Here is a 17,451-nt window from a genome sequence, read left to right as displayed (position 1 = left end):
GTGGGTAGAGAGGGTGCCTGATTCAGCGATTTCAGGAGTGGAGCAGTTCCAGGTGGTGACATGGCCTTGGGCAGCTAAAGGGGTGGGTGGCTAAAGTGCAGAGTAGAGGAGCAAAGGAGCGGGGTCACTGGAGATGACGAGGTCATGGACCAAGCAGCCACAGGCCCAGATGGGTTGACACGTGTCTGCTAAGCGATTCCCAAGTGAGGGCTGGAGTGAGTGCTCGAGAGAGGACTGTGAGCCACAATCACCCGAGAATGGAAGGGGCGAGGAAAGGGGTGGATTCAGACAGCCTGCCGCAGGATAGCACTTGGCTGCTTAAGCACACTTGGTACTTGCAGCCAACCTCCAATAAAGAGCTGGCGGTTGTGCAGCCTTCATCTCGCTCACCGTCCTCTCGGGTTTCATAGCCTGGCAGACTAAGACCAAGACAGGCCAGGGGCGAGATGCACAGGCAGGTAGGTCAGTGGGCAGTGGGATGGATGACATCTACCCTCAGTCCACTGGCAAGGGGTTAGGCCTCCTCTGGCAAGCCTAGCTAGGAAGGCCAGAATATTTACCAGGAAGCTGAAAGAGCCTTGTGCAAACAAGTCACAGGCTGGGCTCTGGCAATAAATGCACTGCTTCCTGGTATGCCCTCGGCTCTGGCCTTGGAGCAGGAGATGCATAGGCTCAGGCCAGAGGTTGATCAACAGATGGGGAGCTGCAATGTGACTCCTGATATAGCAGCACATGAAACACCCCTTCTCTGGCCTCCCGCCCCAGTCCATGTTGGCATATTTTGACAGAGGCCAGGGCATTGGGAGCAGGGGCCCAGCAAGGACAGCAGAGAGGCTCCAAGGGAAGGAGGCCTATGGCCAGGAGAGGGTCTGCTTCCCAGTTAGGGCAGGTTCCCTGGCCCTTCAGGTGTCCCAGCCTGTGGCTTGCACCTGAGGATGAAGCCCTCTGGCTGCAGCATCCACTTGAGCAAGTGAATCTTGTACAAGTGGCTGCTACCTGCTGGGATTGGGAATCAGGCCTTGCAGGAGGCATCTAACCCTATCCTTGCAGGGACAAGCAAGGTAGGTGTGCCTGGTCACAAGGACAGTGGGGTCACCATATAGTCACCATATAGCTAAACAACACTCAGAAGAGTGCGGGGAAACACTTTCCCCCACCAAACTCACACTCTGCCGACGCGGAGCACACTCATAGACGCTAGCCAACAATCATGCTTATGCCACCACCTGCATGGGGCAGCCACCTTGGCTGGGGTCATTTCTTTGTCCACTAGGCCCTGACTCTTGGCTCTTGAGAGCCATCCCTGCAGAGGGGGCCTCTTGACCTCCCTGTGCTCACATGCACACATGGCAAGTAGAGACTGTCCAGTCCAAGTGCCCTTTCCCAGCCTGTAGGTCCCAAGGTCCTTTCCTCCACTTAGCTTCTCCAGGAGCTTAGTGTGGGCAGAGCTGCATCCAAGACTGAGATGATGGGAAAGCAGAGGCAGCCAAGGTTTATAAGCACAGGGTCTGCCCACTTGAGCTCCTGAAGGCTTGGGCCAGAACTGAGAAAGGCAGTTAGATGTGCAGCCTGCCCCCCAACCCTACCCCTACCCAACTCCCTGAGACCCAGAGCCACGCTCAGAGCAGATGGAGAATGGGCCTCAGCCCAGACAGGGCCAGAAAGTCTGAATGGCACATCCCAAGAACCAGGCTCTTTGGAGCCCTGTTCATCCCCTGACACCTGACCCTGGCAGAGGGTGTAGGGACTGGTGAGTGTTCAGTGTGGGCACTGTAGGGTGAGTGAGAAAAAGGGCCCCCACCTTCCCTGGTCTCCCACCCCGATCTCTGAAACACTAGGGACACAGGGAAAGGGTCCTCATCCAGCACTACTGCACGGGACACTCTTGCCTGTCCACCATATCTGTAACCAGCAGTTAAGCTGCTGGTGACCACACTTTATGAGTGGTAGCTGGGAGGTGCAGGGCTGTTGAATGACCTGCCAAATCACACAGCCTGGGAGGACTCAAAGCAGTGCCCAATGAGAGCTGGCCTGACAGAGCTGTCATCAGCTTTGACAGCTACCAGAAGCATGAAGTCAGCTGCCCTAAGCCATGCTGGGATCGGCTCCTGCAGGTCTAGCTGTCCTGCCTGGTGAGGGGGAAGACACTGCAGGGCATACTCACGTAATGAAGTCCAGGAAGCTGGCAAGTGGCTCGTAGGCGTGGTTCCTCATGTGGCGGAACTCTACCACCATCTTCTCCTTGAGCCGGTCATCGATGACTGACACTGTCAGAGGCGAGGCCTCATTGGCCAGGAAGTTGCCGTAGTCAGTACTCTGCAGGTGCAGTTTCAAGTCTGAAACCCAAGGGTATAGGGTAAGGGCTGGCCTTGCTGAGCCCCCACCAGGGTTCCAAGTCCCCATCCCCACCCCAACACTGGGCTCTGGCCTCTCCCCTGCCATTGTGTCCTGCTACTACCCAGACTTCCATCTCCCTGTTGGCTCAGGGCCTACTACACGGCAGCCAGGCTAAGGCTCTGGAGATGCCCCAGATCCTTGGGCCACAAGCCAGCACACTGGGCCCCAGAGTTCAGGCATAAGTGAACAGTTGTTCCCTAAGATGACATGACCTGGAGGCCGGGCGCGGTGGCTCACGCCTGTAATCCTAGCTCTTGGGAGGCCGAGGCGGGCGGATTGCTCAAGGTCAGGAGTTCAAAACCAGCCTGAGCAAGAGCGAGACCCCGTCTCTACTATAAATAGAAAGAAATTAATTGGCCAACTGATACATATATAAAAAAAAATTAGCCGGGCATGGTGGCTCATGCCTGTAGTCCCAGCTACTCGGGAGGCTGAGGCAGAAGGATCGCTCGAGCCTAGGAGTTTGAGGTTGCTGTGAGCTAGGCTGATGCCACAGCACTCACTCTAGCCTGGACAAAAAAGTGAGACTCTGTCTCAAAAAAAAAAAAAAAAAAAAAAAAGATGACATGACCTGGGAAACCCCAAGCCAAGGTCCAATTCACAACTCACAGCCTTTGAGGCCCTTCTGTGTGCTGGGCTCTAGGATAGCCCTACCTAGAGCAGAGTAAAACACGGGCCCTGCCTTCCAGGGCCTCAGGGTCAGGGAGGCAAGCCAACACAGCCCCAAGCAGACACCAGGCAGATGAAATAAAAGAGATGCCAAAAGCTATAGGAGTAAAAAGGGAACCAAACTAGGACAGAGAGGATGAGAAAGCCACACTAGGTTGGGCCACAGCAAAGGGCAGGGGAAAAAGGTATGAAGGAAACAGGCAGCAGGATGGTGTGAGTGAAAAGTTGCCTAGAGGTTTGATCCAGCAATCCCATTACTGGGCATCTACCCAAAGGAAAAAAGGCAGTCTATAAAAAAGACATCTGCGCTCAAATGTTTATAGCAGCACAATTCACAATTGCAAAGAATGTGGAAACAACCCAAGTGCCCATTAATACATGAGTGGATTAATAAAACGTGGTATATATCTACCATGGAGTTCTACTCAGCCACAAAAATAATGGTAATCTAGCACCTCTTGTATTATCCTGGATGGAGCTGGGGCTCATTCTACTAAGTAAAGTATCCCAAGAATGGAAAAACAAGCACCACATGTACTCACCATCAAATTGATCAACATTTATGTGTACATACAGTAGTAACATTCATTGGGTGCTGGGCAGGTGAAAAGGGGGAGGGGATGGGTATACTCACACCTAATGGGTGTGGTGTGCACCATCTGTGGGATGGACATATTTGTAGCTCTGACTTGGGTGGGGCAAGGACAATATATGTAACCTAAACATTTGTACCCCCATAATATTCTGAAAAAAAAAAGTGGCCTGGAGTGTGAATGAGTGGTGTGAGGGGGAGATGACGCTGGGAGGAAAGATTGGGCATCCCTTCAGAGTAGCTGGAGGGAGGCAGGCAGGACTGAGTGCCTCCCACTGGCATCTCTGGGTAGACCAATAGCAGGCAGCACTCATGTCCTCTGGGGCTCCTGGGCACTCACGGAGTGGACTTTAACCTCCTGAGGCCTGCAGGAGGGATGGGCTGCCTTCACCATTGCTCCACCATTTATGACTACTTTTCTCCTATGGCCACCCAAAAGGGCAAAGAAGAGAAGGCAAGGCAGGGCAGGCAGAAGCCACCAGCCCATTCTGCCCCATGGACTCCAGTGCCTTTTTACCTGGGAGATGTGAACACTCTCCTACACCTCTACCCCAGGCCGTCTGCAATGAGCCCCTGCCCTGGACTCCATTCTCCCCCACCCTCGCATGACCAAGCCACAGCTACTCCTGGAATAGGGCCTGGGTGAGAAAAGGTGCTTTGCTCAGTAATACTTCGTATATGACCATTCATTTGGTTGTTACAGAAAAGTTCTTAACTATAATTGATGGTTGTTGCCATCATAGTATATTTTTACCTCTAGAAATGGGCTTCATGTGCGAGATTTTAATATCCTTGAGCCTGGGCAAGTGCACAAGTCTTTTTAAAAGAAACATGGAGGTAGAACCCATCTCTACTAAAAAATAAAAAATAGCTGGGTTTTAGCACACCAGTGGCATGTGCCTGTAGTCCTAGCTACTCAGCAGGGTTAGGCAGGGGGATCTCTTGAGCCCAGGAGTTTGAGGTTGCAGTGAGCTATGATCATGCCACTGCACTCTAGCCTAGGTCACAGAGCAAGACTCTGTCTCAAAAAGAAAAAAAAAGAAACATGGTTTACTTGCACAAAACTGTTCAGTTTTAAGACATCATTAATGTCCCTAAAGTGGTTTTTGTGGGTTTAAATTGGTCCCTCTTACTACAACATTGGAATGAGACCTACTTAATTTATTAAGCCATGTTCATGGCCTGATTTTATATACTTGTATCTATCAATAAACATCGGGGTTCTGGCCCAGGCCCAGCACGCGCTGAAATCTCCACTAGGGGAAGCTGTGGCACGGACGGCAGCTGGGAGCTGGGACTGGAATACCGTGCTCTGGGTCAGACTGAGGCACTGGCAAGCAGCTGCCAGAGCAAAGCTGTCCACTTATCCATGCAGACACTGTGGCCAGCTGAGAGCCCTTCTCAGGCCAGGATACTTGGTCCTCTTCAGCTCACAGCCTGGGCCTAGAGGCCAGGCCAGATGCACAAGGAGGGCCCCAGGGCAAAACCCCATCCTCTAGGTGGAGGCCCTTCTGCCAGTGGCCCCACTATTTCTGGGGACAGTGAGTCTGGACCCCAGCCCAACCTCCTGAACCCTCCACTCCAAAGCATCCAGGGGCCAGGCCACTGGGCATCTGTGTACACACTGCTCTTCTGAGCCCTGACACATGCTACCGGGAGGCTTCCCCAAGCAAGCTGTCACCTCCCACTTGGGATCCTCATGAGCTCTCAAGCAGCGTGGAACTTCCTCTGCCCCAGCCTCTGCCTTTGCTCCACATGGCTTCTCTCCCTGGGAAGACTAGCTCAGCAACTTCCTCACTGCCAAATGTCTTTCCTCTCTCCAGCCCTCACTGACTCTCCATCCAACACCTGGCACTGGTCAGGTGAGAGTCCTCACCCCAACATGATGGGGGCAACCCAGACCCATGCCAACTGGAAACACATGGGCCACGCAGTGTCCTCAGTCCCATGCCAGGAGCAACCTGGACCTCCCAGCCGCCACACCCACTTCACAGCCTTGGGAACAGAAATCAGATGGAACATGAAACTCGAAAGTCTCACAGTCAGGGAGTAGAGGGGCTAGGATGTAGGTAATACCTAGTGGATTCTATACATACCCAACCTGGTCTCCTCTTCTCCCTGACTCTGTACCTCCCTCACTACATTCTCCCACAGCCCTTGGCCCAGGACAGGCCTTTCAGATATAGACTCCACTGTCCACAAAGACTTTAGTCCCAGAAGAGCTGGCAGGTGGCAGGGGGGAGGAGAAACCAGGGCATGCCCTCCCCCTGACCTTGGAGGCAGCCTGAATGCTTAATGCCCACCTGATAATCATGGACCTCAACTGCCACCACTCAGTGATTAAGTCCCTCTGGCATCACTTGTGGTACCAGCCATTCCTTGAGAAGCTAAGAACGTGCGCATGTTAATGAGGGGGGAAAAAGCCAAGGGGTGGGCTCTTCTTTGCATGCCCCCTACCCCTGCTGCTTAGCACAGACCTAAGAGCAAACACCCCCGTGCCTTGGCTGCAGCGTTCTGCTGACGCTGCATCTGGGGAAGCCATGGCTCCAAGCGCTGCTGGAACGCAGGCGGCGGGTGGTTTCTGCTGGCGTTTGTAGGATCAGAGCAAACCCGGGAGACTCTGCTGAGAATCCTGCCCAAGGCCTGAGGAGTCTTCCTTACCAGGAAACTCATTTTTAAAAGCCCCCAGGGATGATGTCGAAGGGCCATTCCAGACCACTTTCCCTGGCCAAACCTCACATCTCCCTGTGACCCAGGGAACAGGGGCCAGCCTGCCAGCCAAGAAGGCGACTTGGAGGAGGCAGACTAGCTGAGCCCTCAGCTCGCCCGTGAGAGGACCACACAGGGTTTCTAAACCAGCTCTGGCCCTGTTGGAGGAACCTGGCATCCAGGCCCAGTGGCTGGCAGCCCCAAGCCCTTAACACAGTCCTGGCCGGGGCTAGGACAATGCAGATTAGGATGTCTCCTCCTCCTCCCCAGCTTCCTGCTCTGAGGGATGCGGAGGAGGATATGTGACTGGGAGGGGACGTGATTGGGGGCGGGATCTGAGCACAGGAGGAGAGGCCTGGAACTTGTAGAGCGCTTTGTGGGAGACCTGGCCACCCAGTCCTAGCCCAGCCTCCGAGGGCAGCCAAGGACGGCAAGGCTCTGGGGCTACATCTGCTGTGGGCCCTGGGCTCGGCAGCCTGACAGCGTTGGTGACGGCCCCTGAGAGGCCCAGACATGCCCGGCCGAGGCATGAACAGTGTTCTGGTTAGCACAGACTCAAGGGACCGCTCTGGTCTACCCACAAGCCCAGCTGTCTACCCCAAATCCTCCCATCCATGGCCCAACACCAGGAATGTCTGGCCAGCTTGGGATCTCTCATAGCAAAAGACTTCCTGAGAGGTTGAATTCTCATGTTCAAGAAGATGCTGTTATCAGGAAGTTCTTTCTTCAGTCTGACCTAAACCCTGTTAGGGACCGGCTTCCTGCACCCCGCCAGGCAGATGAACAAAGACACCAAGGATGCAATCACTCAAGAGGAGCTTTATTTTCTGGCTAGCCAGGGTCCAGGCCCTAGAGTCCCAGCGCAGTGGTCACTCTTACAGGCAAGGACCCTGACCAAAGCTGGGGCTGCCCTTTTATCCCCCCTCCCTCTTGAACACCCGTGCTGCACAAGCTGATTGCGCGTGTTAGTCTTTAACATGATTGGTGGACTGGTAGCCCGCCGGTGGCAAAGGGGCCTTTCTCCCTTATCTGGCACCGTACCTATGCGTCTAGCTGCAAGCAAGCGATTCTCAGAAGCAGAAATATGTGTTTAGCCGATAGCTCTACCTTTGGGCCCCAAGCTAGCAGTTTCCAGAAGCCAATTACTCCTCCCCTGGGCCAATTTTCTGTTATCCGGGCTCGCACAAGTGAGCCAGCAGCTTTGGGCTGCAACCAGGCCCTTACAACCCCACCTCAGAGGAAGCTGATCAACTTCATTTCTCAGCATCTCTGGCCTTCCCTCAGGGCCTTAGACTTGCTCCCAGCACCTCACACTCCCAGGACCTTCCCATACCTCCGCTGCTTCCCACATTCTTGTCCCCATGTTCTGGCGACTCGCCCACTCCATCTCCTGGTGCCACCCAGGCCTCCTGCCCCACATCTTGGCTCCCTGCTCCCAAGTCCACTCTCCACACCAAGATGAGTAAAGTCTTCCAAATTCAATGTGTCATCACCCTCACCCACCAGCCCCTGTGGCCCTTGAGCTAGAGTTCTGCCTCCTCCCCACACCTGTGAGGCCCTGTGCCCTTAGCCCTAGCATTGCCTCGGCCCTTGACTCGCCTACTAGTGCTCTTCTCCGGCTAGAGCGACCTTCCTGTGATCTCTGCTCCTAGCAAGTGCTCCAGAGAAGTCCACAGGCTGCCCTAGAGAGAAGCCCTTGAAGTACAGGAAACAGGGCTGCTTCCTCAGGGCCAGCAGAGAGGCTGGGTTGGGAAGACACCCCCCAGTCTGAAAAGTGAGAGTCCCTGCCTTCCCTCCTCCACAAAGCAGCCCTGTCCACCTTGAGGTTGCCTGTGTCAAAGACTGTTGCCCTGGCTCCAGCAGAGACCAGCTGAGCTCTCAGAAGAGGCCTGGGAAGGCTGCAGCCCAATACCCACCTGGCATGGCTGCTCCTCCCAGGGCTCATCAGGCTGCACCAGACTCAAGCTGGCCCCATAGCTTCCACCTGTCTCCCACCCCCACCCTCTGCCTATCCCTAATCCCCAGTCTGCTGGGCCAGGACTCCTCAGCAAGCAGAGCCCTGGCCCCAGCTGGCACTCCTGACTACCACCCCAGAACCTGATTAGTAAGAGGATATGGGGACCCCAGCTTGACCAGCACAATCTGCTCTCTGTGGGAGAAAGCATAGGCTTGGCGGCCAGCCCCCGACAGGCCTTGAGAGGTGGCAGCTGGGCAGCCCTGGTCTCCCCTCCCCCTGCCTACTTTCTGAAACCTTTCCCAGATCTTGTCATCCCTGAAGGAGCTCTCTCAGCCCCCCTAGGAGTCCCAGGGGCAGGTAGCACATGGCTTTTCCAGCTCCCAGGCCTCTGCAGCTCCTCTCCAAGGTCCCTGGGGAGGCAGGAAGGGAGGGTCCTGGCCCATGCCAGGGGGTTGGTCCCATATGCCCCAGGGGCCCAGCAGGCATGGAGGCAGCCCCTGGCCCAATGCACTAGGTGGGGCAGCCCCTGCTCTAGACTCACCCGTGGCCTCATGGCCCACGGAAGGGTCCTGCTGGCCAGCTGGCCACAGCACAGTGTGAGAGGACAGTGTGTTCCCAGACTTTACTTCTGCTTTTCCAGAGGTCACTTAGCGACACTCTCCTGGGGAGCTCAGGGGTTTTCAGGAATTGGGGCCCACTGAATGAAACCATATGTGAGAACATTGTCCCTAGAGCCCAGTGTGCCCACCTTGCCATTCCCTACAAGCGTGGCAGGGCCTTGGAGCCTATTCTACCTCTCCTCTGGGTCCGGCTGAGAAATCTGCTTTGCAGGAACCGGACTTGGGCTCTACCTCCATGCTATGACTTCCAGTGGCTCAAAGCAGGAAAACTGAGACAGATGGCCAGATGTGGACAGATGGCCAGGCTGGTGGCCCAACAGAGCGAGAGCCGCCCTGCCCCTCCTCAGTGAATGTGCTGTGCCTGACCTCCTCCCTAGGCTTGGGGAGCAGGAGGAGACCTCTTTTTCACATCAGCTCCAAAGCAGATGTGTGCACTAGCTGGCTGGATCTGCAGGGTCAGGGCGCCACATCTGGAACTCAGTGTGGGAGACACAGACAGCATGGAAACCATTAACCCTAGGTTTACCTAGGGCCTGTGGCACAGATTAAAGTGTCTTCTTCAGTCCCCAGGCCTTTGCCAGGGCCCATCACCAGCTCCCTGTGAACCTCATGTAATAACAACTGACTAACCCTGAGCTCCAACTCTTCCTATCAAACACCAGCTCTTTTCCCCTTCCCCTCCATGCCACCTGCAATTCCCCATCCAGAGCCTTGGTGCCCCCTCCCCCAACTGGAGTGTCCATGGCACCGTTTCCTGGTCACAGCAGGCCCACTCACCATTCATCAGCAAGTCCCTGCCACAGTCCTGGCCCCTCTGCAGACCCATTTTGCTAGCTAACTGGTCTTAAAACATTACTCCTTAGGCAGCTGAGTGGGGCAGGGGAAAGAGAAATCTGGACTTTGGAGCCACAAGGACCTGGGTTTGACAGTTTGTCCCTAAGCAGCTTGTGGAATCTCTCTGGACCCAGGGAAAGGTTCTGCACTGCCAGCCTCCCAGGGCACCACACAGACACTGAGCAGAGGCAGGCTACGCAAAGAGAGCCGAACACAGCACACCACAGTCCATCTCTTTTGGCAGACAGGATCGCATCCAAAGCTCTCCAAGCAACACCTCAGCCCAGTGCTCTGTGTTCTTGGCTTCAGGCCACTGTTCAGGTTGTCCTACTCAGTGGTCCACAGAATGCCCGTCCCTCCTCTCCAGGGTCTGTCCCAACCTTTCCCCCAGGGCATGTTAGGCCAGGGCTCTAACAAGCTCTCCTCCCTCTCATTAAGCTGGCAGGAGACCTTGTGCAGCATGGGCATGCAAACACAGGTCCCACTCTGCTATCTCCTAAGGAAGGAAGAACAGAGCTGGCTCAAGATCCAGGACTCCTGTCCCCAAGCCCACATCTCACTTCACCTACCCGACAAGATCATACAGAGCTCTGCACAGCCCCAGCGACCTGGATAGACAGAAGCTAAGACTCAATTCTATACCACCCACCGAGCCCTGAGCTGCAGCCCTAGGGTCTCAGGAACAGGCAGGAGGCAGTGTAGCCAATGGCAGCTTTTGCTGCATGGGAAGCCCCTGGGCTGGCCAGCCAGCAAGCCAACAATCTTGGGAAGAACCTGGAGTCTACTGCTGGCACAGCCACATGCAAGTTACTGGGTTTCAGTTGGCGCGAGACAGAGCTCCTGCAGGGAAAGGACAGTAAGTTCTCCTTCCTCCATCCCTAGATCTGCACTTTGTTTCATGCTGGAGGCCTTTCAGTGAGGTGAGGCATTTGCAGCAGGGATTCACAGAGGTAGCCCAGCTGATACTTACGGGCCACTGGCACTGCCTACCAGTAACATCAGACACAGGGATCAAAATGGGAGGGTCACCCAGGAAGCAATAGGTTCACCACTCCACTCCCTGCTCTGGGGCAGGTGGCAGGTGGCAACGGAGACACATTTAATTACCCTCATGCTCTCAGGAACACCTTGTCCCAGCAGCTGGGAGAATGAAAGCATCTCTCACATCCTAGGAGGAAGTCAACTTGTTTGACAGTCAGGAGGTTGCCAGGCAGGCGACAGTCCCATGTGCCAAAGGGAGAGGCAGAACTGGTTACTGCTGCACCCAGGGCAAGTTCCAAGAAGCTCTCCTCTGACTGAGCAGAGACTGAGCAGAGATCCACCTGGATAGGCCATCCCCACCCAGACCCTAAGGCTCCACAGGACTGGCATGGCCCAGGAGACACAGGGCTTGCAGGGCGGCTTCCCTATGTTCTCTGGCCACAGCCCAGCCTGAGAATCAGATGACCCAGCCTCACCCTGGAAGGTAGCGGCCACACCCTTCTCTGCTGCTGCCCTGCACTTTGACCTAAACAAGCTCTTTCGTCTTCAGGCTTAACACCAGTTACAGAACCTGCAGGTTGGAGTGGATCAGGACTGTGAGGAAGAACTTCTTTTCACTTTCCCAAAGATGTAAGTTTGCCTGGGTGTGAGTAAGAGAGGTAAAGCGATCCATCATGGCCAGGTGCCAGGCAGCCAAGGAAGGCCAGCTATGGTGGCAGTGAGCTATGCTCAAAAGGTGGCCTGTGTCCATGTCTAGCTACCGGGTCTGCTGGCCCACACTACCTGAGCGATCCAGTCAGTCCTGATGCTGGCTCCTGCTCTATGTGCATAGCCCTCTGGAGGAAGGACATGAAGGGAAGCTGGGCACACATGGGGGTGAAGGGGATTTCTAGGACTCCATAAAGATGGCTTTTCTCAGGGAGTACAAGCAGGTCAGGCTAGATTGGAGTATTCTGTCAGTTCCACAGTGTCTAGAGCCACCCCAATGGAGGGAAGTAAGAAATACTCATTTTGTTTTGACCTAGGCCCTGTGCTTAGGCTCATGGATTAAGCCTTATTTGGGGCTGTGAGGTCATGCTACTCTCAGCATGAAGCCCCATTCCTTGTGGCTCATGGAAATTGGACAGAGGCACTCAGGCCAGGAGTAGTGTTGATCCATACCCTTGCCTGGCAGAGCCAAGAGGCTTGGGCCAAGCAAGAAGGTGGCAGGAGCAGTAACCATCCAGGCTGGTTGTGTACAGCCCCTGGGACCCCCACCTACCCTGCCTTTCAACCCTTCTCCCAGCAACCCTGCTCAAGGGCCTAGCAGGATACCAGGGGCAGCAGTAACATGCCAGAGTTAGCATGACCAGCGCTGTGCACCTGGGCTGGCCCCTGGGAGGGAGGTGGTCACCTGCTTGGGATAACACCACAGGACCCTGTGTTGCCCCGGGTATTGCAATATGGCATCGAGTTTGAAGCTTAAAGGATTAAGGGTGGGAGGAAATGGGTGAGCTGCAACCCATGACCTGGCAGCCCAGGACCCTGTGTGCTGGGTCATGAGCTGCAGCTCACCTGTACCCCTCAACTCCCAACCCTTTAGGCTCCAAGCTAGATCCCCTGTGGCAAGGCCTGGGGAAATGCAAGGACCCTAGAAGCAGGGCTCCTTTCCCCAGATCATCCCTTCCTAGGTTGGAAGCCAGTACACAGGCATAGTCCAGGCATTCTTGATTGAACAAATGAAAGAATAAATGAAGGAGGGGAAAAAAAATCAAAGAATGTAGAACAACCAGATAGGAAGAGCCAAGACAGGTCTCAGGAGACCATAAGTAAGCCCTTGGGCCTCACCTGGGACCCAATTTCCCAGATAAAATAAGAGGCCGGGTAAGGTATACTTCCAGGTGCCTGTCCAGCTCTGACACTGTTCTAGCCCAGTCAGGCCCAGACCACATTGACTCACTCCCTGCAACCCAGCCCTGAGGGCCATTCAGGGGCTCAGGGTGAGACCAGTGGCCTGGATACCCATGGAGCAGTACTGGCAGAACTGGTGGCAGGTGTGGGGACGGCCCTGGGGCTCTGGTGCCTCCAAGCAGCCATCAGAGCAGGGGCAGGTGGTGAAGGCTGAGTTGTGGTAGCAAAGACACAATAGATGACTCCTCAGAGGGGGAAGCCCCATCTGCCAGCCAAGCATGAAACCTCCACTAAGGTCAAGGCCTGAAAACCATTGCCTGAGTATCCAAGGGGGGGACAAGGTCTGGGCAAGTGCCCAAGGCCAGGCCAGAACTGACTAGTAAAGCACTGTCCAGCTCAGAGCTGTTCCCCTACACACTCCTTTCCCTGCCACATGCCTGCCTGGTGGCCGCAGGAGCAGCCACATCCACACAGGGGCAGCCCCAGCCCTGCTGCTTGAGCACTACTCCAGGGTCCTTTGGAGAAACTGTAGGGCACTAAGTGTTGACAGGCAGAGCTGGCATCCAGGCTACATGACAACAGCCTAGCCTACTAAGTGGCCCTTCAGGGCCTTCATTTTCCTGCCTCTGAAAGAGGAGAAAGGCCAACATTCTAGTGCAGGACAGATTTCTTTAAAAAAAAAAAATAAGCAAGGAGTAGATGTTAGATGAGGCAGAAGCCAGGGAAGCCAATGGAAAGGCCCCCAAATCAGGGTACAGGGTAGAAGAGAAGAGTTGTTAACAACTGTGATAACCACCCCAGCATGGGGTGTGGACCTATAGTGCTTACGTGGAGTTTGGGTGCCTGGTGTGGGCTAGAGTCACCCTGCACACATGGACCTGTGTGCCACACACTCCTTCATGTCCCACAAAGTGCCAAAGGAGGTTGAGAGGAGAGGAAAATTCATCCTCTGCCCTCAGGACAAACTTTCACTCTCCTGAAGGGACGAGGGTGGCAAGACAAGAGTGGGGAAGGGTGTGCTTCTGGAAGCTGAGAAGTATGGCCCTGACCCCATGGGCAGCCTCAAGTTCCTACTTGAAGCCCTCAAGACGCCTGGGTTCATAGGTAGCACACTGTGCTGTGTGCAGCTGCAGCTCCCCCCTAACAGCTGCCAGCATGACCCAGGCGGGGGTAAATGAGGACAACTTGGTGGTCAAGGCTGGAGCAGCCTGCACTGAGCACCAGGGCAGAGAGCATCAGGGAATGTCCCCTGGACTTCCCCTGACCAACCAAGGAAGCTGGGGGCCAAAAGAGATGGACAGACAGGAGACACTGAGCCACAAGCCCTACCTAATCTTAGAAGGCCAAGTGGGACTTGAGTGAGGGAAGCAGGGCCCTGGACAGAGTCCTAAGGGACAGTGGCCCTGGGCAGGTGCCACATGGAGGAGCAGAGGAGAGGCAGCTTGGTTGACTCTCGCGGTCCAGCCACACCCCCTTCCCAAGGCTCCCTGGCAGCCAAGTGATCCTGGCACACCCCCTTGTGGCTGAAGCGAGGATGGCATTGCAGACAGTGAGTAGCCCAGCTCCAGTTCCCTCTCAACATAACCCCCCAATATAATCTCCGTCTCAGACTCCTGGTCTGCATCTCCCCCAGCTATGGATCCTTGGGGGAGTGGGTCTGCAGGCATTCACAGAGCCATGCAGAAATGTGTCATAAAGAACAGGAGTAGGCCCAAGGTTCACAGGAGCCTGGTCATGTGAAAGGGAGACCAGGTGGGCCTGAGTCTGGTCATGAGGAGCTGGTCTGTCCTGTGTCAGTGAAAACAGACCCTTCTGAGGGGTTGAAGAGCGTGTGGAGGAAAGCTTGGGCATCCTCAACCCTCCACAGTCTTGTTCTCCAGCTCAGCCAGACCCTCCCAAGTCTCCAATTCCCTTTATCCAACGCTCAACACCTTTGCCTAGTGTGTACCTAATAAAAGCAAGTGCTTAATAACTCAGAAATAGGACAACCTGTGACACGGTGCACCCCTCCCTCAAGGACAGGGGCCTCAGCTTCCCATCTCCCCCATATTACAAAGGGCAGTACCCCAAAGAGTTGTCACTCATCCAATCATGCAAATATCTATTGAGCATCCACTGTGGCTAGGACTGTGCTGTTGAATCCTAACAAACTGCAGTCAGTGTTTTCCGCTTCATTATGCAGGTGGGCAAACACATGCTCCACATCATACAGCTGGCCAGAAAGGGAGCATGGTCTGCCTGATGCCTGGGCGGCCCCACACAGAACTCAAGACAGGTCCTGGCAACCCAGAGAGGCCCTAGGGCAGGGGTCCTCAAACTTTTTAAACAGGGGGCCAGTTCACTGTCCCTCAGACCGTTGGAGAGTGCGGTGCACATTCCACACATGCGCACTGTGGGCCTGTGACGGGACGAGTCAGCTGCTAAGCAGGACAGGCAGCGGTGGCAAAAATACCCGGCGGGCTGGATAAATGTCCTTGGCAGGCCACATGTGGCCTGCGGGCTGTAGTTTGAGGACGCCTGCCCTAGGGTCTTGACGCTGACCAGGTGCAAATGACTTACAAGACAGACCATCACATTATGTTCTTGCACCTGTTCTTTCTAGATGCAGACCCTCCTAACAAGCTGGAGTGCATCTGGCTGCTGAGCCCAAGGCACAACAGCAGCTACAGGTTAGAAAGGGGGCTTGGGGTGCTGTAGCAGGAGCCCTGACCACAGCGGGAAGGGTGAATGGGTGGCCTGACAGGGTGCCAGGAACAAAACTACTGGAGGCAGACCTGGGCCCTTAGGGACAGAGGTTCTGTTCCATCTCCTTTCAAGTCTAACAGCCCCAATGCAGAAGACACTCTGCTATATTCAGTGTGTGCCACTTAAGAAAGTGGACTAATACATTCCAGAAGGGTTTTATGCAAAACGTTTAAAATTATGGTATTGAGGTGTTTCTCTCTCTGCCATCTAGAAAGCCGCCTTCTTCAAGGGTCCTGAATGGCTGCCATTTGCCTATGCTGAGGCCACCTCAGAAGGTCTCTGGCATGGGTTCAGGCACCGGCTCCATCTCAGAAACCAGGTCCAAGAGATCGCTGAGTAAGTTCAAGAAAAAGTATGTTATCACCCACCAGAGCAAGTTCTGACATGACCTCCTGGGGCAGGGCTTGTGAAACAGGAGTTATTTGTTCCCATGGGGACTGTTACTGACTTGACCATAAACAGCTTCCCAGATAAAATCAAGCTAAATTATATACAGTGCAAGATGTAATCAGCAAAGGGAAAGCAGGATTCAGGGTGGGGAGGAAGAGGCAAAGGAAAGAGAAAACTGGCCAGGTGGAAGGTGACCTGCCTGGGGGGGGGGCCTATGCTGAACCCTCAAGCACCCCCTGGACTTAAGAGTCTTCAAGTGTAGAGAGAAGGGACCTGATGGAGGTTCCCCCTGGTCTGGGGGTTCCTCTGGGGGTTCCCAGACCAGCCCTACAATACTGTGAACCAAAATTTGGCCCACGAATGCCCCAGACTCACTAGCATAGATCTCAACTTAAAAGGCTGTTGGGTGTGGGTACCTTCTCTTTGCTTACCTATATATTCTAATTTTCCTTATTTTAAATCTTTTTTTATTTATTTTTTTGAGACAGAGTCTTGCTTTGTTGCCCAGGCTAGAGTGAGTGCTGTGGCGTTAGCCTAGCTCACAGCAACCTCAAACTCCTGGGCTCAAGCAATCCTACTGCCTCAGCCTCCCAAGTAGCTGGGACTATAGGCATGCACCACCATGCCCGGCTAATTTTTTGTATCTATATATATTAGTTGGCCAATTAATTTCTTTCTATTTATAGTAGAGACGGGGTCTCGCTCTTGCTCAGGCTGGTTTCGAACTCCTGAGCTCGAGCAATCTGCCCGCTTCAGCCTCCCAGAGTGCTAGGATTACAGGCGTGAGCCACTGCACCTGGCCTAAATCTTTTTTTTTTTTTTGAGACAGAGTCTCACTTTGTTGCCCAGGCTAGAGTGAGTGCCGTGGCATCAGCCTAGCTCACAGCAACTTCAAACTCCTGGGCTCAAGCAATCCTGCTGCCTCAGCCTCCTGAGTAGCTGGAACTACAGGCATGCGCCACCATGCCCGGCTAATTTTTTCTATATATATTAGTTGGCCAATTAATTTCTTTCTATTTATAGTAGAGACGGGGTCTCGCTCTTGCTCAGGCTGGTTTCGAACTCCTGAACTCAAACGATCCGCCCGCCTCGGCCTCCCACAGAGCTAGGATTACAGGTGTGAGCCACTGCGCCCGGCCCCGGACTAAATCTTTATCAAATGTTTTAAATTATAAAATATTTGTTCATCACAATATAAACAATGGAAGAGTATATAAAATAAACATTGAAATGCTCCCCCTTCCCAGCCTCTCCAATTCCTCTCCCCAGAGGTTGTCACTTGGTACCTATGCTTCCAAACACTTGTCTGTGTGCTTGGCATCTGGTATTCTACTAAAGTGGGATTATGTTATTTGCAATGCTTTACAACTTTTCACCTAACAATATATTTCTAAATCAACCCTTATGGAACTTCATGCTTTTGAGCACTTGCTAGTAGTATTCCATTGCAAGGACAGAACATGGTTTATTTAACCAAACCAAATCAGTGGATATTCCATTAGTTCTAATAGTTTGCTGTTACCAACAAGGCTGACATGAACACCTCTGTACATGCTACCCTATACTAATCTATGGGGTACAATCCTATAAGTTGGTGTGCAGGGTCATACACTATATACACCTGCAATGTTTTTACAAAGGGGTGAAAACTTGTCCCCCAAAGACTC

The 17,451-nt window shown here is 54.0% G+C and overlaps 1 protein-coding gene across 1 annotated transcript in view; it reads right to left on the bottom strand.

The window, feature by feature from the left end:
- ATP6V0D1 (ATPase H+ transporting V0 subunit d1) overlaps positions 1-17,451 on the bottom strand; it is a 39,988-nt gene that overhangs the window by 12,792 nt on the left and 9,745 nt on the right. The window contains exon 2 of the mRNA XM_012742540.3: positions 2,165-2,336. Within this exon, the coding sequence (XP_012597994.1) occupies positions 2,165-2,336 (172 nt within the window). The remainder of the gene's footprint in view (positions 1-2,164; positions 2,337-17,451) is intronic.

Source organism: Microcebus murinus, chromosome 20 (genome assembly GCF_040939455.1).
Source record: "Microcebus murinus isolate Inina chromosome 20, M.murinus_Inina_mat1.0, whole genome shotgun sequence".
Taxonomy (NCBI): Eukaryota; Metazoa; Chordata; class Mammalia; order Primates; family Cheirogaleidae; genus Microcebus; species Microcebus murinus.
This window is presented reverse-complemented; position numbering and strand designations above follow the sequence as displayed.